Below are 26534 nucleotides of genomic sequence, written 5' to 3'. Positions count from 1 at the left end.
AATGACTTATGCCAAGCAAGTTTATTAAGAATTACAGATTCATCCCTCCTGCAAAATATGATAGGGCAATGTAGCACAAATCTTGGGGGAATAATCAACTAATGTCTAATTTGAATTAAGGTGTACTCCATGAATTGGAACCCATACCTGATACTGCTTGAGTGACCAAAAACCAGAGACTAGACAGATGGCCCAGAGATCTAGGGTAAAACAAAATGCTGTTGATTTTTAAAAGATAATGATAAAACAACTCCTAATGATATTCTGCTGTACTCACAAATTAGTACTTTGCTCAACCAAATCATCACCAGAGAAACTTCCCCCTACAGAATGCAGAGAGAGTCTTGGAATGCACAGCTCTAAATGAGATGTCTCTATCAAATATTACTCTTCAGAGCTCAGGGAACCCAGTATAAGAGGAGGTGGAAACCATAAGAGATGAAGAGAATGAAGAACACCAGGAGAGCAAAGTCCTCTGAATCAACTGAGAAAGCCTCACATGAACTTACAGAGACAGAAGCAACAAGCATAGGGCCTCTTGGATCTGTCCCAGGTCTTTTGCATTAATATTATAGTTTTCAGCCTAATATTTTTATGGGACTTCTGAGTATTGGAACACATTGATCTCTGGTTCTTGTGCCTTTTCTTGGGCTCTTTTTCTTGTGTTGATTTGCCTTGTCCAACTTTTATATGAGAGTTTTTCTTTTATATTTTATTTTGTTATGTTTTTCTTATCTCTTAGGAGCCCCCTTTCCCCTAAGGAGAAGCAAAAAGGAGTTTATTTGGGTAGGAAAGTAGGTAGGAAGGAACTGGGGTAAGTAGAGGAAAGGGAAACTGTAATCAGAATATATCGTTTGAGAAAGGGCTCTATTTTTAATAAAAGATAAAAAAAACAGAATGACAAAAATAACTACAGTATTATGTATACAATACTGTACTTGTACAGTTGAAAATTCCCATGGTAAAAAATGTCCAGGGTCAGTAGAGAGCTTTATCAGACAACATTGGCAAAGAGAACACAATACCTCCAACACAGCTGCCTTAGGAGTGATAACAACAGTACAGGGGCAAGAGTCCAGTCTACAAAAGCCACAACCTTGACTACTCTGACACATTGGCTCCAGCCTTGTCAAGTCTATCCCTGGATGAGGACACAGAGCTAAAGTTTCTTTTTTTTCCTTCCATCATGGTCTCTGAGAAAGTCTTGGGTCAGTCTGACTCCCCATAGTTAGGATCTTGAAAATTTTAAACTTATTAAAATGTAACTAACAATATATCTAAAACACAAGAATTAAAATTAAGTTCATACTGATATTTCTAAAATATTATGAATGGCTTTAGAATGAGTGGATCTTATACCAATTTAGAACTGCAATTATCAAATGAGAAAACGTTCCAAATGAACTCATTTGACTATGGAGTGTTTACTACAGTTAGCACATTTAGTCATATGCCATTCCCACAATGCTCATGTACCACTTTAGAAGAGGGGCCAAAAGAATGTAAAAACTAGGGGTAGTGGATGTCTGTAGGTAAAGTGTTCGCTAGACATAAAATTATATCCATGAATCCTCAGTGGCTGGGACTGTATGAGCAACTTCAGTCTATCCAAAATCATGTCATTGATGGGACAGTAACTTCAAGACTCTATTCCTTGCTTACAAACTATTGGTGCATAATGGCTTCCAGGGGCAGGAGAATGCATTTTCTTTAGAGATGTGGTCTCTGAATGGCTGCCCATGTCCTAGAAGATGTTCCTACTCCTGTAAAAAAAAAAAAACTCTAAGTTTGCTCATTATTATTTTTTTTTAAATTTTATTTTAAAGAAAAGAGAGCACATGAAGTTTAAAGGAAACAGTTGTGGCAGAGTATGGAAGGACTCAGAAGGGAGGGAAAAAGTGGATTTTACTATAATGTGTTATAATTATATACAAAGTTCTCAAGCAGAGAAATGACCTCAATTTCTGGTAACACAAGTGAACAAAAAAACCTTCTGAAAGCATTTGAATGCTAGGTAACATCCTTCTTTTCAACATTTAATAAGCAATGCTTTTATTGACTTTCTAATAATTTGAAGCATATCTGTTGGAGTATTGGATAGCTTTTGCCTAAACCTCTAATCTGTTACCTTCTCTTCATTCAGAATACAGGAAACATACTACGCACTAACTCTACATAGTACCCTTTACAAAAACACCTAAACACCTCTATAAAACACTTGTATAGGTTTAATTATTATTAGCTCTTTCTGGATTTAAATAACTCTCTAGTGAAAGCAACTACAAACAAACAAACAAAACAAACAAACAGAAGGTCTTTATTGAACTTAAGACAGTTTAGGCATTATAGCTAATCTGTGAATGATTAAAAATATGTGACAAGCTGTATATAGGCTATGTGTAAATACAATTAATTGCCATGAGTTTCTTTACTGTCCAATGATTTTGGTATCCACAGTCCTGGAACAATTACTCTACAGATTTTAGGGGACAGCCGTTCTTCTATCGGGCACACTGCACACTATCCTCAGAACTGAAACCTCTAATTTGAACAGTGTGAAAAAGACTTGGGAACCTGTCGCCAGGGTAGCCTAAAACCTCCTTATTAAAGTACTTTACTTCAGAGGAGTTTCTGGCATTTCTGTTTCAGATAATTATTTTATTTTTAGTTTTGATGTTAGGGATTGAACCAAGGGCTTTAGACATGCCAAGCAATCATTCCAACACTGAGCTGTATGCCTGTGAGACCTCTTATTGTTGGAAGGCCAAAAAGTTAACAGCACTGAGTACTTCAGGGAGTGCTCTTATTAAAACACCCCTCAGAGACCTCAGGTTTGAAGACTTCCTGGAGAAATCTCCCCAGACCTCGATTGATGGTTTCTTAGAAGATTTCAAACTGTCTCTTCTTAAAAGAGTATGACACATATCCCATTTGAGACCTAGCCTTCACTTATTTTGGAAACAGAAATGAAGGTAGCCTGGTAGGTTAAGGATGTCAAGGCTGAAGAAGCTGCACCTTTCTTTGTCGGTCACACTTCCTCCAACAGTGGGCTCACTGTACTCTGCTGACATCTGCCGGGGCTCCGTGTGAGAGTCTGTAAATGCTCAGGGGAAGTTACTCTTTCCAAGGAATCTGGTCTTGATTTAATTCATGAAGGAAGAATTTGTTTATCTCTCCACCCCTCTTTCCCATCTGGCTTCTAAGGAGAATAAGCGTTCTTTAGGAACTGTATTCCACAGGTGTTCTGGAGGTGCTATTAACCGAAGGACTATAATGACTATAAAGACTGTGGGTACCCACTGCCTCTTCATCCATCTAAAAGTTACTCCCAGAATTTCTTCTGTCTCTTGTTGTATCAGATCAAACCTTTGAGGGGTTCCGTTCTTGTTCTTCTTATCTGCTTGGGTTTGGGCATTCAAAGCAGGCAGGGCCAGTTACAACCTGCATCCACTGACCTGGAGACACACATGGAAACTGGGATCTCCCCAGAAACTGTGTGACTCTGCAGATGTGTTTGCACAGACACGCAACCCTGTCCCTGTTCTCAGGCAAACTGAATCACTCATCTAGTTGTCGGTGAGTTCTTGATTTCTCCTTAACTTTGTGATTGATCCTGGGAGTTTCTCTGTCAAGACCTTTTGAATCCCTAACCAGCATTTCAGGTCTCAGCAGCCCGCAGCCTCTTTTCTACCATTTGAGAACATGAAAGTGTGTGTTTTTGCTGCATACCGCCTCTTTCTTCCTAGCCCACCCAGCTTCCATCCAGAACCCTCCCCACTTCGGCCTCACCGCCCTCTTTTGGCACATAACATCACCCAGCCCAGCCTGTCTGGGCACTGGGTCCGAATCCTCGGGGCACCCAAGCGGGTGGGAGTTCCTTTGCTTCTATGGCCTGCCTGCACCAAGCAGGGTAGGCGCTTTGTTTGCGAACTGCCCCATCAGCACGGAGGCCTGATCTCTCGGCGCCAGGAGAGCCAGCGTTGGGGAGAGCCAGCATTGGGGCACCAGGAGAGCTAGCGTTGGGGAGAGCCAACATTGGGGAGAGCCAGCGTTGGGTAGGCAAGGAGACCTGATCCAGTAAAAGAAGATCCTTAAGGGAGCATTTGGAAGAAGAGATGGGCAGCCACCAAGGTAAGAATTCGCCCAGCAAGCTGAAAAGCAACATGAAGCCACCAGAATCCAGCGACCTCACAACGGGAGGACATGAACACCTTAATCAGGAAGAAGTAGAAAAGATTGACTTCATGAAAGTGATTGACACCCTTAAACAGCATGTAAAAAACGCCCTTATAGAAATGGATGAGAAATATAACAGAAAGTTTGAAGAATTGAATAAATCAGTGAATGATACCCTAGAAAACCAAGGAAAAACAATCAAACAGATAATGGAAACAGTTCAAGCCTTGAAAACTGAAATGGAGGCAAAGAAGAAAACACAAACAGAGGGCCGGCTGGACATGGAAAATTTAAGTAAACAAACAGAGTCTACAGAAACAAGCATAACCAACAGAATACAAGAGTTAGAAGAAAGAATCTCAGATTCTGAAGATACCATAGAGAAAATAAACACACTGATCAAAGAAAACAGCAAGTCCAACAAACTCTCATCACAAAAAATTCAGGTAATATGGGACACAATAAAAAGACCAAACCTAAGAATAATAGGAGTAGAAGAAGGAGAAGAAGTGCAGCTCAATGGTCCAGAAAATATATTTAATAAAATTATAGAAGAAAACTTTCCCAACCTAAAGAAAGATATACCTATGAAGGTTCAAGAAGCATACAGAACACTGAATAGGCTGGATCAAAAAAAAAAAAAACATCCCCTCACCATATAATTATCAAAACACAAAGCATACAGAATAAGGAAAGAATATTAAGAGCTGCAAAGGAAAAAGGCGAAATTACTTATAAAGGCAAACCTATCAGACTTACACCTGACTTCTCCATGGAAACCATGAAAGCCAGAAGGTCCTGGATAGATGTACTGCAAAAACTGAGAGACCATGGATGCAAGCCCAGATTACTATACCCAGCCAAGCTTTCGTTCACTATAAATGGAGAAAATAAAATTTTCCAGGATAAAAACAAATTTAAACAATACACAGCCACAAATCCAGCTTTACAGAAAGTAATAGAAGGAAAATCACTAACCAAGGAGTCCAACAATGACCACAATAACTCAGACATCTAGAGACCCTTCACCAACACAAATCAAAGAAGGGAAACACACAAACTCTACGACTAAAAAAGTGACCGGAGTTAACAACCACTGGTCATTAATATCACTTAATGTCAATGGACTCAACTCACCTATAAAAAGGCACAGGCTAAGAGATTGGATAAAAAAACAGGATCCAGCATTCTGCTGTTTACAAGAAACACACCTCAACCACAAAGACAGGCACCTACTCAGAGTAAAGGGCTGGGAAAAGGCCTATCAAGCAAATGGACCTAAGAAACAAGCAGGTGTGGCCATACTAATCTCTAACAAAGTTGACTTCAAACTTAAATCAATCAGAAGAGATGGAGAGGGGCATTTTATACTCATAACAGGAACAGTTCATCAGGATGAAGTCTCAATCCTGAACATCTATGCCCCTAATATAAAAGCACCCACGTACATAAAAGAAACATTGCTAAAACTCAAGGCAGCCATCAAACCGCACACACTAATAGTAGGAGACTTTAACACTCCTCTCTCACCAATGGACAGGTCAATCAGACAGAAACCTAACAGAGAAATAAGAGAATTAATGGAGGTAATGAAGCAAATGGACTTCACAGACATCTATAGAACATTCCACCCAAATAGAAAAGAATATACCTTCTTCTCTGCAGCTCATGGAACTTTCTCAAAAATCGACCACATAGTCGGTAACAAAGCAAACATCCACAGTTACAAAAAAATATTAGTAACCACATGTGTCTTATCAGATCACCATGGATTAAAGTTAGAATTCAACAACAATGCTACCCCCAGAAAGCCTACAAATTCATGGAAACTGAACAGTCAACTTCTGAACCATACCTGGATTAAGGAAGAAATAAAGAAAGAAATTAAAGTCTTCCTGGAATTAAATGAAAATAAAGAAACAACATACTCAAACTTATGGGACACTATGAAAGCAGTCCTAAGAGGAAAGTTCATAGCACTAAGTGCCCACTTAAAGAAAACAGAGAAAGCTCACATTGGAGACTTAACAGCCCACCTGAAAGCTCTAGAAAAAAAGAAGCAGACTCACCTAGGAGAGTAGAAGACTGGAAATAATCAAACTGAGGGCTGAAATCAGCAAAATAGAAACACAGAAAACAATACAAAGGATCAATGAAACAAAAAGATGGTTCCTGGAGAAAATCAACAAGATTGACAAACCCCTATCCAAACTAATCAAATGGCAGGGAGCGAATTTGCAAATCAATAAGATCAGAAATGAAAAGAGGGACATAACCACAGACACAGAGGAAATTCAGAGAATTATTAGATCTTACTACAAAAGCCTATATGCCAAAAAACTGGAAAATGTAAAGGAAATGGACACTTTTTTAGATAAATACCATATACCAAAGTTAAACCAGGACCAGGTGAACAATCTAAATAGACCTGTTAGTTGCAAAGAATTAGAAGAGGTTATCAAAAAACCTCCCTACAAAAAAAAAGCCCAGGACCAGATGGTTTCAATGCGGAATTCTACCAGAACTTCCAAGAAGAGCTAATACCTATACTTCTTAATGTACTTCACAATATAGAAACAGAAGAGGCATTGCCAAATTCCTTTTATGAAGCTACAGTTACTCTGATACCAAAACCGCACGAAGACTCAAATAAGAAAGAGAATTATAGACCAATCTCACTCATGAACATCGATGCAAAAATCCTCAACAAAATACTGGCAAACCGAATCCAAGAACACATCAGAAAAATTATCCATTATGATCAAGTAGGCTTCATCCCAGGGATGCAGGGCTGGTTCAACATACAAAAATCTATCAATGTAATCCATCATATAAATAAACTGAAAGAAAAAAACCATATGATCATTTCATTAGATGAAAAAGCATTTGACAAAATTCAACATCCCTTTATGATAAAGGTCTTGGAGAGATTAGGGATACAATGGTCATACCTAAATATAATAAAAGCTATATACAGCAAGCCGACAGATAACATCAAATTAAATGGAGAGAAACTCAACGCCATCCCACTAAACTCAGGAACACGACAAGGATGTCCACCCTCGCCATACCTCTTCAATATAGTGCTTGAAGTTCTAGCAGTAGCAATAAGACAACATAAGGGGATCAAGGGGATTCGAATTGGAAAGGAAGAAGTTAAACTTTCATTATTTGCAGATGATATGATAGTGTACATAAGCGACCCCCAACACTCCACCAAAGAACTTTTACAGCTGATAAACACTTTTAGTAATGTGGCAGGATACAAGATCAACTCCAAAAAATCAGTCGCCCTCTTATACACAAAGGATATGGAAGTAGAGAGGGAAATCAGAGAAGCTTCAACTTTCACGATAGCCACAAACAGCATAAAATATCTTGGGGGGTAACTCTAACCAAGGAAGTAAAAGCTCTATTTGACAAGAACTTTAAGGCATTGAAGAAAGAAATTGAGGAGTATGCCAGAAAATGGAAGGACCTCCCTTCCTCTTGGATTGGGAGGATCAACATAGTAAAAATGGCAATTCTACCAAAGGCAATTTATAGATTCAATGCAATCCCCATCAAGGTCCCATCAAAATTCTTCACAGATCTTGAGAGGACAATAATCTGCTTTATATGGAAAAACAAAAAACCCAGGATAGCCAAAGCAATCCTATACAATAAAGGATTGTCTGGAGGCATTACCATCCCTGACTTCAAACTCTGTTACAGAGCTACAGTAATGAAAACAGTGTGGTACTGGCATAAAAACAGAGAAGTCGACCAATGGAATCGTATAGAAGGCCCGAATTTTCACCCACAAACCTATGAACACCTCATTTTAGATAAAGGAGCCAAAAATATACAATGGAAGAAAAAAAGCATCTTCAACAAGTGGTGCTGGCATAACTGGATGTCAACCTGTAGAAGAATGAAAATTGACCCATATCTATCATCATGCACAAAACTCAAGTCCAAATGGATCAAAGACCTCAATATCAGTCAGAACACATTGAACCTAATAGAAGAGAATGTGGGAAGTACCCTACAACAGATAGGCACAGGAGATCCCTTCCTATGTGTAACCCCAAGAGCACAGACATTATAGACAACATTGAATAAATGGGACCTACTAAAACTGAGAAGCTTCTGTAAAGCAAAGGACACTGTCACCAAGACAAAAAGGCAACCTACTGACTGGGAGAAGATCTTCACCAACCGCTCAGCAGACAAAGGTCTGATCTCCAAAATATATAGAGAACTCAAGAAACTAGACTTTAAAATGCTAATTAACCCAATTAAAAAATGGGGCACTGAACTGAACATAGAATTCTCAACAGAAGAAGTTCAAATGGCCAAAAGACACTTAAGGTCATGGTCAACCTCCTTAGCGATCAGGGAAATGCAAATCAAAACAACTTTGAGATATCATCTTACACCTGTCAGAATGGCTAAAATAAAAAAAAACACCAATGATAGCCTTTGCTGGAGAGGCTGTGGAGGAAGGGGTACCCTCATCCATTCCTGGTGGGAATGCAATCTTGTGCAACCACTTTGGAAATCAGTGTTTCGGTTTCTCAGGAAATTCGGGATCAACCTACCCATGGACCCAGCAATACCACTCCTGGGAATATACCCAAGAGATGCCCTATCATATGACAAGAGCATTTGTTCAACCATGTTCATAGCAGTATTATTTGTAATAGCCAGAACCTGGAAACAAGCTAGATGCCCCTCAATGGAAGAATGGATGAAGAAAGTGTGGAATATCTACACATTAGAGTACTACGCTGCAGTAAAAAACAATGACTTCTCGAATTTTGCATACAAATGGATGGAAATAGAAAACACTATTCTGAGTGAGGTAACCCAGACCCAAAAAGATGAATATGGGATGTACTCACTCATAATTGTTTTCTAGCCATAAATAAGGGTCACGGAGTCTACAATTGGTGATCCTAAAGAAGCTAAGTAAGAAGGTGAACCAAAGGAAAAACATATAGTTATCCTCTTGGCTATGGGAAGTAGACAAAATTGCTGGGGAGAAATTTGGGATCTTGGGGGTGGGGTGGGATGGGGGTAAGGGGAGACGGGGAGAGAAAATGGAGAAGGGGAGGATGGGGGGAACTAGGTGAAAAAGGATGACTGGGATAAAGGAAGGTTGGATAGGGGAGCACGGAAGCACAATTCTTAGATACTTGAACCTAGAGTGGCTCCCACTAGCCCAAGCCGAGGTCCCCAGTTAGTTTCTTGGGCAGCTGAGGATAGGGAACCTGAAATGACCCTAGCCTAGAGCAATACTGACGAATATATTGCATATCATCCTAGAACTTGCATCTGGCGATGGATGGAGATAGAGACAGAGACCCACACTGGAGCACTGGACTGAGCTCCCAAGGTCCCAATGAGGAGCAGAAGGAGGGAGAACATGAGCAAAGAAGTCGGGACCACGAGGGGTGCACCCACCCACTGAGACAGTGGAGCTGATCTACTGGGAGCAGCTGGACTGTGACTGAAAAAGCATGGGTTAAAACTGGACTCTCTGAACATGGCGAACAATGAGGGCTGATGAGAAGCCAAGGACAATGGCACGGGGTTTGATCCTACGCAATGTGCTGGCTTTGTGGGAGCCTACCATTTTGGATGTTCACTTTCCTAGATATGGACAGATGGGGGAGGACCTAGGACTTACCACAGGGCAGGGAACCCTGACTGCTCTTTGGACTGGAGAGGGAGGGGGAGAGGAGTGGGAGGAGGGGGAAAAAGGTGGGTGGAGGGGGAGAAGGGTGGGAGGAGGGGGAGGGAAATGGGAGGCTGGGAGGAGGTGGAAACTTGTTTTTTTTCTTCCTTTTCTCAATTAAAAAAAAAAGAAAGTGTGTGTTTTCATACATATGTTTACTTATTAACTCAACTAACGTTGATTACATTTCTTTGTTATGTTGGGTGCTATTGGAAAACGGGCAATAGAAATAAATGACTATTTCACAGTTGTGAAGTAGCAGCCTATGCAGGAAAGTCCTACAAGTTTAGGCGGGAATTCTAAACTCATATCCACAGTGGTTTGGATATCATTCGGCCCAGGGTCTAGGGAGTTCCAAACCAGGAAACCCTGGCAGGAATAAGTCTGTTTTTAGAGAAGTGACTTTCTTCTGAAAGCTCACACAGACCTAATTTGACTGACCTGCCGTGGGAAGTACCTCTCTCCTTTACCTCTGGAAACCACACAAACTGTAGTCCTAGAGGAGGGAGGATTCATATCCTCCCAGTAAGGTCAAAAAAAGTCTGACCAATATCCACAATTTCAGGATATGTCTGGTTGCTTGTCCCTTAATCCGCCATCATTCATCTCTCCAGTCCATCAAATCTGAAGGTTAGAGGAATGTAACATTTATCTAAAAATGAAAATAAGCTTTCTACTTGTTTAAACATGTGTCTTTCTTCTTTGTTCATTGTTGAGTCTTACCTAATTCTTGTCAGTGAGGACTTAGATAATTTGCATATTTTTTTAAAGAAATCATAGGTTTTCATTACTGATTTTAAAAACTGTTGTACCTTGAGAATAATAAAAAAACATCTGTTCAATTTTAAAATTATTTTCCAAGATACATTTTTTCTCCTTTTACTTTTTTTTGAGTTTGGGGGAAGGAAAGGTTTATTTGGTACTACTACCAATATATTACTTCTACATCTTAGTCCATCATTGATAAAAGTCAGGGCAGCAACTCAAGCTTCTTTGGCTTACAAAAAAGTAGGATACTAAAGGTTTGCTAGCTAGCCAGCTGATGCAGACGCCGTGGAAGAGGGCTGCATACTGACTTGCTCCCCGTGGCTTGCTCAGTCTACTTTTATAGAACCCAGGACCAAGAGTCTAGGAATGGCACCACTCATAGTGGGCTGTGCCTTCCCCATTAACCACTAATTGAGAAAATGCTGTATAGGCTTGCCTACAGTCCAGTCTTTGAAGTCCTTGTGTTTACAGATAATCTCTAGGACACCAGGAGTGTCTCTTCAAAGTGAGAGATGCAGAACTTGTCTTCTGCCTACAGGCTGGGCATCACATGGTTAATAGCCTGGTGATGTCTTTACTATCTACATGGTCAGGCCACACCAGTTTCCCCAATCTCTTAACTTGGGCTTGCTTATCTCAGTCAATCTATACTGATATCCTCCCCCCAAACCCTTTTTATGATCTTGTTTATCTTGATCCTGCTTCCTCCGTTAATCTATAGAGCCTATCTTTATGGAAGATATCACTTTTACTTTGAAAGAGTGTTAATGTAGACACACCTTAAACTTTGTTGTGCACATGTGGCTAATTATCACTGGGAAACTTTTACCCAATTTTTAGATATTCCTATAACCACCCAGTGTTAGACTCTTGAAGTTTGAGCAAAGTTGGTTACTGAGTCCTGGTAAACCAGACTTCCTTCTTTCCATTAGCAGATTGACACTCTGCTGATTTTGGTGTTTGCAGAGACCATTACATAGCTTATGGAGGGATTTTCTTAATTGGGGTTCCCTCCTCTTTGATGACTTCAGCCTGTGTCAAACTGACATAAAATTAGCCAGCACAGTTGACCCCTTGTCAATCGACACACAACGTATTTTAAAACAGAATCTTTCATATTTTGGCTCATCCCCAAGATTTCAGATTAATTAATATCATGATTATAAAATATATTAGAAACTTAAAAATGTACCACAGACTTTATCAATTTAAACACTTTTAAAGCTCAATTTCTATAAAAATCCTTTGTCTCTTTTAAAATCTCTCTATTTTAGAATTCAAATTCTCTCAACTGTGAGATCCTATAAAATAAAAAATAACTGAATGCATTCTTACTTCAAGAAGAAAGAACCAGGGCACAGCCGCAATCTAAACAAAGCAAAGGCACACTCCAAAGCCTTTTGTGCATGGTGATAGATATGAATCTATTTTCATTCTTCTATATGTTGATATCCAATTATGCCAGCACCATTTGTTAAATATGCTTTCTTTTTTTCCATTTTATATTTTTTTGCTTCTTTTTTAGAAATCAGGTGCTTGTAGGTGTGCAGATTATTATCTGGGTCTTTGATTCAGTTCCATTGGTTCTGCTGTCTCTTTTTATGCCAATACCAGGCTGTTTTCAGTACTGTAGCTCTGTAGTAGAGTTTGAAGTCAGGGATGGTGAGGCCTCCAGAAGTTCTTTTATTGTACAGGATTGTTTTGGGTAACCTGGGTTTTTTTTGCTTTTCCATATGAAGTTGAGCACCATTCATTAGAGGTCTGTGAAGACTTTTTCCGGATTTTGATGGGCATTACATTGAATCTGTAAATTGCTTTTGGTAAGATTGCCATTTTTACTATGTTAATTCTACCTACCCAAGAGCAAATCCAGTTTATTTGGTGTTCTCTCAGCCACTTGTGTCTTTATAGGCATATCTTTCTTTAAGTTGGGAAAGTTTTCTTCTGTGATTTTTTAAATATATTTTCTGTGCTTTTGAGTTGAACTTCTCCTTCTTCTATACCTATTATTCTTAGATGTGGCCTTTTCATGGTGTCTAATATTTCCTGGATATTTTGGGTTAAGCGTTTCTTAGATTTAATGTCTTTTTTTAAACTGATGAGTCTATTTCCTCTATTGTATCTTCAGCGCTTGAGATTCTCTCTTCCATCTCTGTACTCTGCTGTTCATGCTTGTGTTGTGGTTCCTGATCATTTTCTCATGATTTCTGTTTCTATATTTCCCTCAGCTTGTGTTTTCTTAATTGTATCTATTTGTATTTTCAAGTCTTGAATAATTTCTTTCAAATGTTTGATTGCTTTATCTGTTTTCTTTAAGAGATTTGCTGATGTCTTCGTATGTTTTTTTGTTTGCCTTTTCCTCCATTTCTTTGAGGGAATTTCTCATTTCTTCTTTAAGAGTTTCAAATATTCTCCTGAAGTTATTTTTTTAGGTCATTTTCTTCTTCTTCATCCATATTTATTCGTTCATGTCTTGCTGTTGTAGGGTCTTTAGGTTTTACTGGTGTTGCGTTGCTTTTTGTGGTGTTGCATGTGTTCTTACCTTTTCTACTCATCCTTTCCCCTAATAGGTATGGCTGTGGTTGTCTGAGATTCTGTTAATTAATCTTCTAGGTGCCAGTGCATCCAAGCTCATATGGTTGTTCCTCATGGTACATTCAGTGCCACAGTTCTAGTTACAGTATTGCTTACTGTGTGTTCCTGGAGCTAGCTCAGCACTCCTGGGCTTTGCTTTGCACCCTTGGAGTTTGTTTTCTCATGCCTACTTTGGCCTAGGTTACTGGCTCTGCCCTGTTTCTTTAAATCCTTGTCTAGTTCCCCTTCTGCAGAAGTCCCTGCCTTGGAGTTGGTCCTGCAAAGGTCTCTGGATTCGGTCTACTGCCTCATAGTTCCAGGCTCTGGTGCACCCAGATCAGAAGATGATGTGGCTCAGGCTTACCCCTCAGATGTCCCAGACTCATGTTTGGAACCACAGAGGTTTCAGGTTCCTGCCTATTCCCTTTCATGTCTCAGACCAACGTCTGGACCCATAGAGGTCCTGGCTCAGGCCTACTCCCTCTGAGGTCCCAGACTCATGTCTGGCACTGCAGAGATCTCTGGTTCCTGCCTACTCCCTTGGAAGTCCCAGATTCATGCCCAGACTGGCAGAGGTCCTGGCTCAGGCCTAGTTCCTCAGAGGTCCTAGACTCATGCCCAGACCCACCAGGGTCCTGGCTTAGGTCTACTCCCTTGATAATCCCAGATTCATGTCCAGATCCTCAGCAGGTTCTGGTTCTGGCTCATTCATTCAGCAGTTATTCCCCCATACCTGTTCTGGTGGAATTTGCTGCCTCCGGTGTGCTCTGGACCAGGTTTCTGGATCAGTCCTGGTCTGCCAGTGTCCCTGGACTGGAATGGCTCCAGGTTCCTGCTCGTATGGATCTTGCTTCATCAGGCCCACTCTGGCCTATGTAGCTGATTCAGTCCCATTGCTGTATAGTTTGTTGCCTTATTCCTGCTCCAGTCTGAGTCTCCTTTTACTTTTAACAATAACACCTACTGTTATAGAAAAATACCACTTAGAGAAATGCAAATTGGAACTGTCAAAGTCATTAGCTTTTCTTAAATTTTCCTTATTCTTCAGTTTTGGTCAATATTTAGGGAAGATTTTTGCCACCAAAGGTGCATGAACAGATGGATAAACAGATAAAACAAGGGCAGACAAGTATGTTGTTTCATGAACCTGTAAGTTTTTTTTTAAAAAATAAATCTTTAGTGCATGTGTATTATATTGCTTACATTTACAGTAAAGTCTATTTCAAATTTGTATATATTGGTCAAATATTTTAAGTCTGCTTATTGAATATTTACATCAACTAAAGGCAATTAAAATATAAAATTATGATTGTAGTAAGGAGGAGCAGGCCGTGTCTGCCACCTGGCTAGTTTTACCCCTGAAATAACCACACAGAAATTATATTAATTAAATTACTTCCTGGCCCATTATATCTAGCCTCTTCTTGGCCAACTTTCACATCTTGATCTATCCCATTTCTATTAATCTGTGTTTACCACGAGGTTGTGGCTTACCAGGAATGATTCAGCATGTCTGACTTTGGGCAACTCCATGGCGACTCTTTCTGCCTGCCTTCTTTCTCCCAGCATTTTGTTCTATCTTCCCTGCCTATCTAAGGGCTTGGCCCTATCAAAAGGTCAAGGCAGTTTCTTTATTCAACCAATGAAAGCAACACAAATACAGAATGCACTTCTACACCATTCCTTTTTTCTGTTTAAACAAAAAAAGAAAGGCTTTCACTTTAACATAGTAAAATTACATATAATGAAACAGTTATCAAGCAAGAATTACACTTACAATATTTACATCTATTTTATCTTTTATCATAGCAATGGAAAACTATAATTATCTATCTATTATTCAACTCCATCAAAGACTCCAGAAGGATATAATATTACCCAAGTAAATAGGAAGTACATTGTAAGCAGTTTCCAAAACTCTAGAAATGATAAAGACATCTTGCTGCCTGGACAGTCACCCAAAGTTCTTCTGTACCTTTGGGGCATCTATCTTCAGCTACAGGCCCATAGTTTCCAGCAGACTTTTCCATGAAGCAGGAAATTTCAAAGACAGTTCAGTCACTTTCTTCTGTGTAATACTGAATGTCTCGCAGACTCTTTCATGAACCAGGAACCCTGAAGGGTCATCTCACCATTAGGCAAGTTCAACAGTCCTCTCTCTGCAGGTTCCTTGTGTCCAGTTAAGCAGTCCAGGCAAGAGCAGTTTCTTGCCCAAATGGCTAACCAACTCTATAAGGAACCTCCTTGATACCCATCTTCTTCTTGAAGTAGATTTGTGCTGCCAGGAGCAGACATGTCTCATTGTCATGAAAATCCCTAAGCTATTAAGACATTAAATGCCATATTCTATAGTCTTTGAAAGATATGAAGAATGTCTATCTAACTGAAATATATCTCTTTATATCTAGAAAATCTAACATGACTACAAGCTTGATATTATCTATGATTATCAATTAACAACCTGTATTTCCTAATTATATAATACATTTTTAAATGATCTACCAAATCACAATACCGTTATCAAGAGCAGAAATATACATATAACAAGATTGACATTAAATTTATATCAATAAAGCAAGATTTATACCAATACAAATTATTCATCTCTATATCATATCCCCCTTTAAATGTAAAAGAACATTTATAAGCAATATTTGGGAATATGGGCACAGTTATTTCTCTGCAAACTGATTCATGCTGTATGGGGGTGCTGTTAATCAGGTCTGTCATGGTGTACCCTGTTTGCTAGGTTCCTCTCAGTCAGCAGTTGAGCAAAGTAACTTTCTGAGGCTGTTTATAGCAACCTTTCAGGAGGGTGTGGTCTATCATACCATATTGGTCTAGAAGCAATCCACAAGGTCTCATCTTCTGTGAAAACGAAAGAAGAACCTCTTTTCCAAATCATCATATCCTTAGACCCAAATTTTGAAGTCAAGATTCCTTTAAAACATATATGTTGGTTTAGCTTGGCAGCTCATACAATGAAATGGTTTTTTGTACTTAGCTCCTTTACAGTCAAAAAATTTAAAGAAAACACAACAATATACATAATTCAGGCTCTCTGTGAATTTTCCATTTTTACATGGCTTATTTTTCTTTACTTCTTTTAGTCTGTGACTATTTGTACTCTGTCTTTTAAAGACACTACCCTTTATAAAAGCATTAACTTTATATTAAGACTCTGTATATTCTTTATTTTTTTCTTTCCCAAGCCTACAACTTTATCTAACACCATGACCCATTTAGAGGTCTTTTATGTCTGACTCTGTCATATTGCATTGTTTTTAATTCTCTACTGTCTTGAAGAGCTTTTAAAATGCTAAGCGGCTTGGTTCCAGCTACTCTAGATGCTGGCTCCACCTCTCTCCAATTTCAAAATAGTGTACATACCATTTCTGCTGGCTCTGGGGCCTCCAGGTAGGAGCTGCACTCAGCATTTTAACTCTGAGAATGAGCATGCAGTGTATAAACTCTTTCTTTTTAAGTTACAGTCAAATCTGCCATGAGGAGCACTATGCAGGCTGAAAACATCTCTTGTGTATGATGGCAGGAATTCACCATGCTCTCCAGCCAGTCTAAGTCTGATCACACAGTCTACTCAGGAGGTAAGTAAGCACAGAGCCATTGGCATGGTCTCAAAGTACTTTCTTCCTGATACCGAGTGGGCATAGAAACACAAGGGTCCCACAAATGTCATTAAAATGCTTTATAGCTGGAATTTGCAGTGGCAGCACAGCCCAGGAAGCCAAGTTTTAAAACTGCTCAGCTTTTTTTTTTTATGGCTGCTCAGTCAGGAAATTCTCTTGTTGGCACGCCACTAACAAACAGCAAAAAGCTGTGCTAAACTCTCTTTCTCTCCTTTTTAAGCCCTCTCTGGTTTTTAAGTGGATTTAGTCCATCACGTTGGGTGCCACTCTGTAGTAAAGAGGAGTGGGCCATGTCCCACTGCCTGGCTAGTTTAACCCCTGAAATAACCACACAGAAATTGTATAAATTACTGCCTGGCCCATTATATCTAGCCTCGTCTTGGCCATCTATCACATCTTGATCTAACCTATTTCTAATAATCTATATGTCACCATGAGGTCATGGCTTACCGGGAAAGATTCAACATGTCTGTCCCTGGTGACTCCTTGGCGGCTCTCTCAGCCTGCCTTCTTTCTTTTAGCATTCTGTTCTGTCTTCCCTGCTTATCTAAGTGCTTGGTCCTATCAAAAGGACAAGGCAGTTTCTTTATCCAATCAATGAAAGCAACACAAATACAGAAGGACCTCTTACACCATATGATATTTTGTATTTGGTACATATGATACTTAATACACCTATCTTAGATTTTACTTGTTTTAATTGAAAGATATGTATTTATCAGATGCAATGCAATGCTCTGGTACACATATAAAAACACAATAAAGGTAATTAATATGTCCATCTCTTCAATTTTTTATCTTTTTTATGAGGAAAATTCAAAGCAGTATTTTCTAGATGTTTTGAAACATATGATTAATTATTAATTGTAACCCCTTCACAACACTACAGAAACCCAGAGCTTGCTCCATCTGTGTAATTGTATTTTCTATGTGTTAACTGGTTTTTCTATATGTCTCTTTCTCAGATTACGGTAAGCACTATTGTTATCTCAACTTTTATGTCACCAACTATACAAGCTTATGATAGAGCAGCTGCTATGTACTGTGTCATCACTGGTTCAGAGTAACATGGCCAGTAACCATGGCCTGAAACCTTGAGCTTAATAAATCCTCCTTCCAAGTTGGTTTTCTCAGGTAGTTTGTTTTCACAACAATGGAAAGCTGATTCAATATAATATTCTTGACTTGCAGTTATCTCTCTTTCCATCTCTCTCCTTCCTTCCTTCTTTTCTTCATTCTTTCTTTGTTTCATCTCCATAAATAAATCATTCTTTTATTTTCCGAGTGTTTTCAGGTTCACTGAAACTTATTCAAAGAATCAAAATAAATGCAAAGTAACTAGCAAACTTCATTAAAAAACAAAACAATAGGACAGATCAGAAAGAAACATGCTGTCAAGAGTGACACCAGGCTCAGTGGTTTCTTCTGTGGGTGCTAAAGCAATGTGAAATTTGTTTAATTGGGATGGTCTCTATTTTGATTGGCAGATTTGGATTATGTAAGCCTTTTTTCATTTTTTATGTCCCTTTCCATATTAATCTGATTGTAATCATGTCCATTACAAACTAAGCAGAAATTTAAGATGGGAAATGGAAGATTCTCATAAAAATTCACTTACAGAAAATTGTTAACCTTATTGTTTATGCACCCCAAATCAGCTCAGGCTCAATTAGCTCCCTTCCCAGTTACCTGTACATGAATGTCTCAAATCAACTCAAGCTGTATTTGCCCCTTCCCAGTTACCTGCATGAGAATGGTGAATATGATCTCAGGCTGGGTTAGCCCCCTTCCAAGTTACCTGTATGGGAATGGCCCAAATCAGCTCAGGTTGATTTAGCCTTCTTCCAGTTACCTGTCAGTGAATGGAGTACATCAGCTCAAGCCAGATTAACCCCTTTCCCTGTTACCTGTATGTGAATGGCGTACAACTGGTTAGAGTCTGTGTTTGAAGGTCAGTAAAAGGAGGAAAAATAACCTGTTGTTCAGAGAGTGGTGTTCACACAGCTTGATGCAAATGGGGTTATTAGTCTGATAACAGGTTTCAAGGAGCATTGTCTGAGATGGTTGTCTCTGTGTGAATAGTACATACAGCCAACAATTTCAGACTACAGAGTTTACTATTAAATGAGGGATATGTGCATAGACCAAGTAGAGTTCTAGATTGCTAACTATTCTGAACACTGATTACTACTGTGGTTCCACGGGGATCTAAGTTTTTGTGATGTTTGTATCTTATTGCTCATTGGATTAATTATTCCTCCTGCTTTGTCTTTTGGCAGCCTGATTATACTTAGATTCAAAGAAGATCTTTTTATATTTGAACCAATTGTGATTCTGTGAGTATTTTTATAAATTTATTTTATTTACTTTTGTTAAAAAAGAAAACAAACTATCTTTTTCATTTTACATACCAATCCCAGTTTCCTCTCCCTCTCCTCCTCCCATCTTCTCCACCTATTCCTCTAATTCATTACCCTCCACTCCTTAGAGAGGGTAAGGCACATTGCTTTGGGGAATATCCAAGGACCTCCCTACAATAGCTAGGCTGAGCAAGGTATCCAGCGAAAGACAATAGGTTCCCCAAAAGCCAGTAAAAGCAGTAGGGATTAATCTGGTGCCACTGCCAGTGGCCCCACAGTCTTCCATAGCCATACAACTGTCTTCTACATTCAGAGGGTCTAGTTTGGACCTATGCTGGTTCCTTCCCTGTCCAGCTGGATTTGGTGATCTCCCATTAGCTCAGGCAAACCATTTCAGAGTATGTCCCCATCATGATCTTGACCTCTCTGCACATATTCTCACTTCTCCCACTCTTCACCTGGACTTTGGGAGCTCAGTCCAATGCTCTGCTGCAGGTCTCAGGTCTTTGCCTCTGCTTCCATCAATTACAGTTGAAGGTTCCATGGTGATATTTAAGATACTCGGACTGATGACAGGCAAGGCCAGTTCAGGCACCCTCTCTTCTATTGCTCAGGTTTTAGCTGAGGTCATCCTGTGGACTCCTGGGAATTTCTGTAGTGCCAGGTTACTTGCTAGCCCCACAATGGCTCCCTCACTTTAAATATCTCTTTCCTTGCTCTCCATCTCTCTCTGTTCTTTGGTGTGGGAGGTACTTCTGGTTATGTGTTGTTTTCATTGGTTAATGAATAAAGAAACTGCCTTAGCTTGTTGATAGAGAAGAACTTAGGTAGGCGGGGAAGACAACTGAATGCTGGGAGAAGGAAAGAGTCAGAGGAGAAGCCATGGATCTGCCGCCTGAGAAAGACACTGGTTAGAATTTTGCCAGTAAGCCACAGACAAGTGGCAATACACAGATTAATGGAAATGGGTTAAATTAAGATGTAAGAATTATCCTATAAGAAGTTAGAACTAATGGGCCAAGCAGCGTTTTAATTATTCTGTGTGATTATTTCAGTTCTGGGTGGCCAGGGCAAACAAGCAGCCTGATCCTTACAACAGTTCTTCCTCTATCTTAACCATCCCATTCCTTCAACTTCTTCTCCTCTCTCTTTTTCTCCTTCTCTTCCCCCCTTCACCCTCCCTTCTGCCCAACCATTGTGCTCCCAATCTTAGCAGGCAATCTTGTCTATTTCCTCTTTCCAGGAGTTTATGGAATTACCAAATAATGAGGCAAAACAGTGTCCCAATTAGACATCTTAAGTTGCCATATAAAATCCCTGGCACCAGAAATTGTTTACATCTTGTCAAGTCAGGAGACAAAGAGGTCCAACTTGATTCCTCCAAACATTACAGGCTACTGCCAATGCTTTTGATTACTCTCCACACTTAGTGCTATGAATTTCTTGCTGAAGACATCACATGTATTTAAACATGGAGAAATCAAGCTGGCATCCAATTAGCAGATTCCTTCCTGATGACTAACATCCATGTTCCTGCATGGTACAATGGGTACTCCTAGACTAGAAAAATAATAATCATCAATATCAGCCCAAGAACTATAATAGTGGTAAACCTTCAAAAGTACTGGTACAGTAGTGGCAAAAATGTGATGGCAGTAACGAACCACTTTTAAAAGTGAGATTTGAGGCCCACTCCATGAGATAGAATCAACATCTGGCACTACTAAAAAGGTCAAGTATCTGAGACCTAGATAGGCCAGAGATCCCAAAGAACATCTACTATTATAGATCCACTAAATGAACAAAATAATGAAATGACTTCTAATGATATGTTGTATGTGTTTTCTATTGTGAATTGTACATGTATTAGTTTGAACATCTCTTTCAGATTTACTTAGGTATCTCCTTAGTGAATAGCATACTCTTGAGATTATATTCCCCAGTACCACACAGAGGGGAGGTAAAATACAGTTGTAACAGCAAAATCACCAATCCATGGAAAAACAATTACTTTAAAATAAATCAACCCAGTAATTCATCACCAATGAATATAAGACAATGAATATATAATGAATATAAGATGCTAATTCTAATACGGAATGGGCAAGAAGTTAAGAAGCATTTGGGCATAAATGTGGGAATAGTAAATGAGTGAGATAAATAAAGAAGTCATCAAAAATACAAAAAAGGAAATTACACATACACAAATACACATGCATATGCATATCACATCCTACTGTTACTTAAGTCAGTCCAGGATGATATTTGAACGACCATGGGGAAGAGTAAAAAAAGAACACAGGGTATTTCTAAGGGATGAAGAATAGTTAATCTCAGTACAGCAAGAGTTAAATTAGATATTAAACAAAAGTGTTCATTAGTAGCAACTAGACATGCATTTCATGAAGGAATTCTCAATCACCCTAATGCATTATAAACTAAAAGGCAGTCTAAATAGTTATAGCTATTCACGGCATTGTTGAAGTAGGCAAAATGATTACAATATAAAGCAGTCATATAGTTATAAACTTTTAAATGGCTTTAAAAGCAAATCCTGCTATAAGTCTTTGAAGAAAGAAATTGAAGAAGACACCAGAAAATGGAAGGACCTCCCTTGCTCTTGGATTGGGAGGATCAACATAGTAAAAATGGCAATTCTACCAAAAGCAATCTATAGATTCAATGCAATCCCCATCAAAATCCCATCAAAATTCTTCACAGATCTGGAGAAGACAATAATCAACTTTATATGGAAGAACAAAAAACCCAGGATAGCCATAACAATCTTATACAATAAAGGATTGTCTGGAGGCATTACCATCCCTGACTTCAAACTCTATTACAGAGCTACAGTATTGTAAACAGCTTGGTATAGGCATAAAAACAGAGAAGTCGACCAATGGAATCGAATAGAAGACCCTGACTTTAACCCACAAACCTATGGACACCTGATTTTCGATAAAGGAGCTAAAAGTATACAATGGAAAAAAGAGAGAATCTTCAACAAGTGGTGCTGGCAAAACTGGATGTCAATCTGTAGAAGAATGAAAATAGATCCATATCTATCATCATGCACAAAACTCAAGTCCAAATGGATTAAAGAACTCAATATCAGTCCGAACACACTGAACCGGATAGAAGAGAAAGTGGGAAGTACTCTACAACACATGGGCACAGGAGACCACTTCCTACGTATAACCCCAGCAGCACAGACACTAAGGGCATCATTGAATAAATGGGACCTCCTGAGACTGAGAAGCTTCTGTAAAGCAAAGGACACGGTCACTAAGACACAAAGGCAACCCACTTACTGGGAGAAAATTTTCACCAACCCCGCAACTGACAAAGGTCTGATCTCCAAAATATATAAAGAAATCAAGAAACTAGACCGTAAAAGGCTAATCAACCCAATTATAAAATGGGGCACTGAACTGAACAGAGAATTCTCAACAGAAGAAGTTCAAATGGCCAAAAGACACTTAAGGTCATGCTCAACTTCCTTAGCGATCAGGGAAATGCAAATCAAGACAACTTTAAGATACCATCTTACACCTGTCAGAATGGCTAAAATAAAAAACACCAATGATAGCCTTTGCTAGAGAGGTTGTGGAGAAAGGGGTACACTCACCCATTGCTGGTGGGAATGCAAACTTGTGCAATCACTCTGGAAAGCAGTGTTTCGGTTTCTCAGGAAATTCGGGATCAACCTACCCCTGGATCCAGCAATACCACTCTTGGGAATATATCCCAGAGAGGCCCTATCATACAACAAAAGTATATGCTCAACTATGTTCATAGCAGCATTGTGTGTAATAGCCAGAACCTGGAAACAACCTAGATGCCCTTCAACGGAAGAATGGATGAAGAAAGTATGGAATTTATACATATTAGAGTACTACTCAGCAATAAAAAACAAGGACTTCTTGAATTTTTCATACAAATGGATGGAAATAGAAAACACTATCATGAGTGAGGTAAGCCAGACCCAAAAAAAGGAACATGGGATGTACTCACTCATATTTGGTTTCTAGCCATAAATAAAGGACATTGAGCTTATAATTCATGTTCCTAGAGAAGCTAAATAAGAAGGTGAATCCAAAGACAAACACATAGGCAGCCTCATGAATATTAACCTTCATCAGGCGATGAAAGGAGACAGAGACAGAGACCCACATTGGAGCACCAGACAGAAATCTCATGGTCCAAATCAGGAGCAGAAGGAGACGAAGCACGAGCAAGGAACTCAGGACCGCGAGGGGTGCGCCCACACATTGAGACAAAGGGGATGTTCTATCGGGAACTCACCAAGGCCAGCTAGCCTGGGTCTGAAAAAGCATGGGATAAAGTTGGACTAGCTGAACATAGCGGACAATGAGGAAGAATGGGAACTCAAGAACAATCGCAGTGGGTTTTTGATCCTACTGCACGTATTGGCTTTGGGGGAGCCTAGGCAGTTTGGATGCTCACATTACGAGACCTGGATAGAGGTGGGCGTTCCTTGGGCTTCCCACATGTCAGGGAACCCTGATTGCTCTTCGAGCAGATGAGGGAGGGTGACTTGAGCGGGGGAGGGGGAGGGAAATGGGAGGCGGTGGCGGGGAGGAGGCAGAAATCCTTAATAAATAAATAAATTAAAAAATACTGTATACATAATTAATAAATAAATCTTTGTAAAAAAATAAAAAAAAGCTAATCCTGGGCTGACTTGAATAACTAGAATCCAACACATCACAGAGATACTTGCTCATTGAAGTTTCTTGTGGCACTGTTCTCGAATGGCAAAGTCATCAAACCAACTTGGGTGATCCAAAACAGGAGAATCAATAAAATGTGGGCTGTGGATACACAACAGTAAGTTGTATCATTTTGAGGAAAATGGGTGAATCAAGACAATCACTGTACAAAAATTAAGCTGCTTTCACAAAAATATTTTGCATTTATTGTTTTGAGGTATTACAGTCACATAAATTGTGTATGGATATATAAAAGGGAAAATGATACTATCTAGGAGATCTAAGGGGATAAGAGGGAAGAGAGACACACAAAAGGGTAGGGAGCAATGCTCTCAGTGTATTTTTAACTTAAAGTGTAATGCCCTTAGTGTAATTTTTAACTTAAAAATTAACAAAATATTCAAAAGAAGAATTCTACCATTTCTATTTCATTGAATTCAATCTATTTTCAATTTCAAGAAATGTTACTTTAAAAGGATAGAGAGTGTTAAAGTATCACACAATTATCAAGTTTATGTACCAAATTCTGGAACTGTGCCCAGGGAAATAAAATAAATATTCAAACTATAATTATTGAGTGCATGCAACAATGAAGAGAATGGCTGTGTTGCTAATAATGCATGTGATGGTTTGGTTGTTATGTGAATGTTTTGGGTATATAGTTATATACCTAATTAGGCCAAGTTCAGTACTGACTTGTGTGGCTTAAGAGATGATAAACTTCTGTGCTCTCACTCCTCTATCTCCCTTCTTATCCACGTTTCTTCTTTTCTCCATTCTTAAGTCCTCAGCTCTTCACTAATTTCTTTTTACTTCCTATTTTTTAAACTTCATTTTAATTTCTTTCACATAGCTACTAAGTAGAGAAAAAAGGACGAAAAGAAAGTAATGGAAGAATAGGATAAACGAAGGAAAATATTGTAAGAAAATCTGCTTATTTTTCAACAGTGGTCAACTCAATCATGACACACATTTCAAACCTATTATTTTGCAGTTATTTTCCTAAAAGCCCCTTTAACATCCTTGTTCCTCAGGCTGTAAATGATAGGATTAAGCATGGGGGTCACTGCTGAATAAAACACTGAAATCAGTTTATCCTTTTCATTCATTATCTTGGAGTTTGGTCTCATGTAGGCAAATATTCCTGAGCCATAGAAGAGAACAACAACAATGAGATGGGAACCACAGGTGGAGAAGACCTTTAGCCTCCCCTCCCCAGACTGCATCTGGATCACAGTGGAGATGATGTTCAAGTAGGAGATGAGGATGAGGGAGACAGGAGCTAGGAGGATTATCACGCCCATTGCAAAGATGGCCATTTCTGTGCTGTAGGTGTCTGCTGAAGCCAGCTTCAGGAGGGCAGGAGGTTCACAGAAGAAGTGGTTAATGACATTGTTTCCTCGGTAAGGGAGACGCAAAGTGAAGGTAGTATCTATCAGGGACACAAATGCACCACTGGCCCAGGACCCTGCAGCCAGCTGGACACATACCCAGTGTGTCATGATGTTGGAGTAGTGCAGAGGCTTACAGACAGCAACATATCGGTCATAGGACATCACTGCCAGGAGTGCACACTCTGTACACCCAACCAGAAGTAACACGACAATCTGTGTTGAGCATCCAGCAAAAGAAATGGTTTTTCTCTTCACCAAGAAGTGGACGAGCACCTGGGGAACTGTGGTGGTAGAAAAGCAGAGATCGGCAAAGGACAGGTTCCTAAGGAAGAAGTACATGGGAGTGTGGAGTCTGGGGTCTGAGTGGATGAGCACAATGATCAGCAGATTTCCCAAAACAGTGAGCAGGTAGATGAGGAGAAAAAGGAAGAAGAGTAGGGCTTGGGTCTGTGGGTCCTGTGAGAGGCCCAGGAAGATGAATTCTATCACTGAGGTTCTGTTGTGCTCACCCATGTATTTGTCTCGCTGCAGAGCATCAAGGGAGGAAACACACACACACTTTGTGTCAGAATGTCTGAGCAACTTATATTTTATCAATCATAAAAATGAGCTATTGATTTTTTTCTCTTCATAGTTTCCATATTTCAAAAGATTGAATCATTTTTCTTGTAGTTCTAATGCTTGAAACTTAATGTTAATTTTCTCTTTACATAAAGATTTTAGCAATATTTGTCAGAAAGGATCATTTTGAATGTGATACATGAGCAAACCTCATCTAGTTCACTAAAGACATTGGGAGAAGTCTGTGGTGCTTCTCACAGTACACCTTTCCTTTATGTAGGTTTGGGCAAGCAAGTTCATTTGACTTCAACTAGCTATAATTTATTCTACAAACTCTATAACATTTAATGAGCCTGCTTATTAGTTTAATCTACCAGATAATTCTGAAGAACCGTTTTGTCAATATTAAAAAGTAAGGCAAATGGAATAGTATTCTGTGATCTTGATGTTTGCCAAAATTTATTTTCTTTAAAATAAAGAATATATTACTTAAAATATTTCCTCCTTGGCTCTGGCACTCAGTAGTATAATACAAACTTTCAGCAGTCTGTCTTTTCTTTCCACAGGATTTTTAAGTATTAATGTCAACAGTTAAAATC

At 39.2% G+C, this 26534-nt stretch overlaps 1 protein-coding gene across 1 annotated transcript; it reads right to left on the bottom strand.

The window, feature by feature from the left end:
* Window positions 1–24963: 24963 nt before the first annotated feature.
* LOC142850873 (olfactory receptor 2D3-like) lies at window positions 24964–25887 on the bottom strand. The gene has a single exon (XM_075974776.1). It carries the CDS (start codon window positions 25885–25887, stop codon window positions 24964–24966), a length of 924 nt encoding a protein of 307 aa, XP_075830891.1.
* Between the last annotated feature and the right edge of the window lie 647 nt (window positions 25888–26534).

Source organism: Microtus pennsylvanicus, chromosome 5, assembly GCF_037038515.1.
Source record: "Microtus pennsylvanicus isolate mMicPen1 chromosome 5, mMicPen1.hap1, whole genome shotgun sequence".
Taxonomy (NCBI): Eukaryota; Metazoa; Chordata; class Mammalia; order Rodentia; family Cricetidae; genus Microtus; species Microtus pennsylvanicus.
This window is presented reverse-complemented; position numbering and strand designations above follow the sequence as displayed.